The following is a 1,437-nucleotide window of genomic DNA, read 5'->3' on the forward strand; positions in this document are numbered from 1 at the left end:
CCGTCTCAGGTTCAGTGTCAAACGAAAAAGCAGCATATGATTCGATTTTCAAGTCCAACAGTGCAGTCAAGCTAGTTAGCTTTATTCTCGTGCGGCATCTGTCCGCGTTGTCATTCTTCAGATAATTGCTAGGTGGACAGTAGAAATGTAATAGAGCAGACACAAGAGGTGATACACGCCGACGAGAGAGGTGATATGTGGAATGTGGCCAAGCCGTATGCGGTAACGCTGTTGCGGACCGTAGTGAGGCCAGTTCGCCCCGCACTCCCAACGTTAGTAAATCTGGTCGTGACAAGTGTGGTCAACCCACTATAAAAGCCTCCACACCATCACCACAAAAAAGAAAACCGACCACTTCGAGTAGCCCACGTACGCCATGCCTCTCCAAGCGCGGAGCGAGATCCAAAATTCCGTCCACGCCAGATACACCATCGACTTCTGGCGGTTCAGGTAAGCAACGTGTTTTGGTGTCGCCGTTGCTTAGGACGGAAAAATTGCCCGACCTCGAAGTTCTACAAAGAACCGAGGAACAGGTGACTGTACGGGCAACTTTCCCAATCGCCCAGGCGGTGGTCTGCCCACTGGGATGCGAGAAACCGTACACGGCCGTGAGACCAGACGGTCAATTTGCGCACCAAACGCTGACTCGTCATTTCATGCGAGTCCACAATTGTCACAGCGTCCAGTGGCATTACCGGTGTCGCAATTGTAATACGGATTTCTTGCCGGCAGATCACCGGTATCCCCTCCGAGTTGTGAACACCCACGTTCGCAGCTGTGTTAGCCGGTGGGAGATAACCCGGAAGTTGGGAGAGAGCGAAGATTTGCATGGAGTTCGTTGCGATCTTTGCGATTACGTAGGCGTGTCGAAAAGAGCCGTCGGATTGCATCGCCGCCGGCACGCCAACGAGAACATTATGCAAAATACGGGTACGGCCGCTCAAATCGAGGCCTTGAGCAAACAAGTCGGCGAAATACGTGTAGCAGGCGACTATAGTCAGTTTAAGTTTGGTAAACGGGTTCGGCAATACGTGGCACCAACGCAGAGGCGAGACGGGTTGGACGAAGAGGAGGTTCATGAAGCCGAAGAAGAGGAGGTGCCAGCCGAATCACGTACCATCCTAGGTGAACCCAGCACCGCAACTGCTATAGGAGCTGAGGAGATCTCTGCAACGGGTCCAGTTCGAGCAGACACAGCTGCTCAGCAGATGATCTGCCGGATCGGGCAATGGTGTGTCTGGCCGCAGGACTACCATTTCGATCCCCGGCACCTCAGTGCTGGACGGACACGTTGATAGAACCTTCATTGATTTGAAACAAAATCCGTTTCTGCAGCGCTATTCCCCGATGGGTGGCGGGGTGTGGAGCGTTGATGAGCTGCTTCAGCAGTAAAGCGGCATGCCCATACCACCCACGAGATATCTTGCAGAAGTTTGC

At 53.2% G+C, this 1,437-nt stretch overlaps 1 protein-coding gene across 1 annotated transcript; it reads right to left on the minus strand.

Annotated features, from left to right (window-relative positions):
- Positions 1-301: 301 nt before the first annotated feature.
- Tsp_10742 (conserved hypothetical protein) lies at positions 302-1,079 on the minus strand. Its single transcript, XM_003373708.1, is given in 2 exon segments — positions 302-512; positions 532-1,079. The coding sequence occupies 2 exon segments, from the start codon at positions 1,077-1,079 to the stop codon at positions 302-304; spliced, it is 759 nt and encodes a 252-aa protein (XP_003373756.1).
- Between the last annotated feature and the right edge of the window lie 358 nt (positions 1,080-1,437).

Source organism: Trichinella spiralis (genome assembly GCF_000181795.1).
Source record: "Trichinella spiralis strain ISS 195 chromosome Unknown Scfld6, whole genome shotgun sequence".
Classification (NCBI taxonomy): Eukaryota; Metazoa; Nematoda; class Enoplea; order Trichinellida; family Trichinellidae; genus Trichinella; species Trichinella spiralis.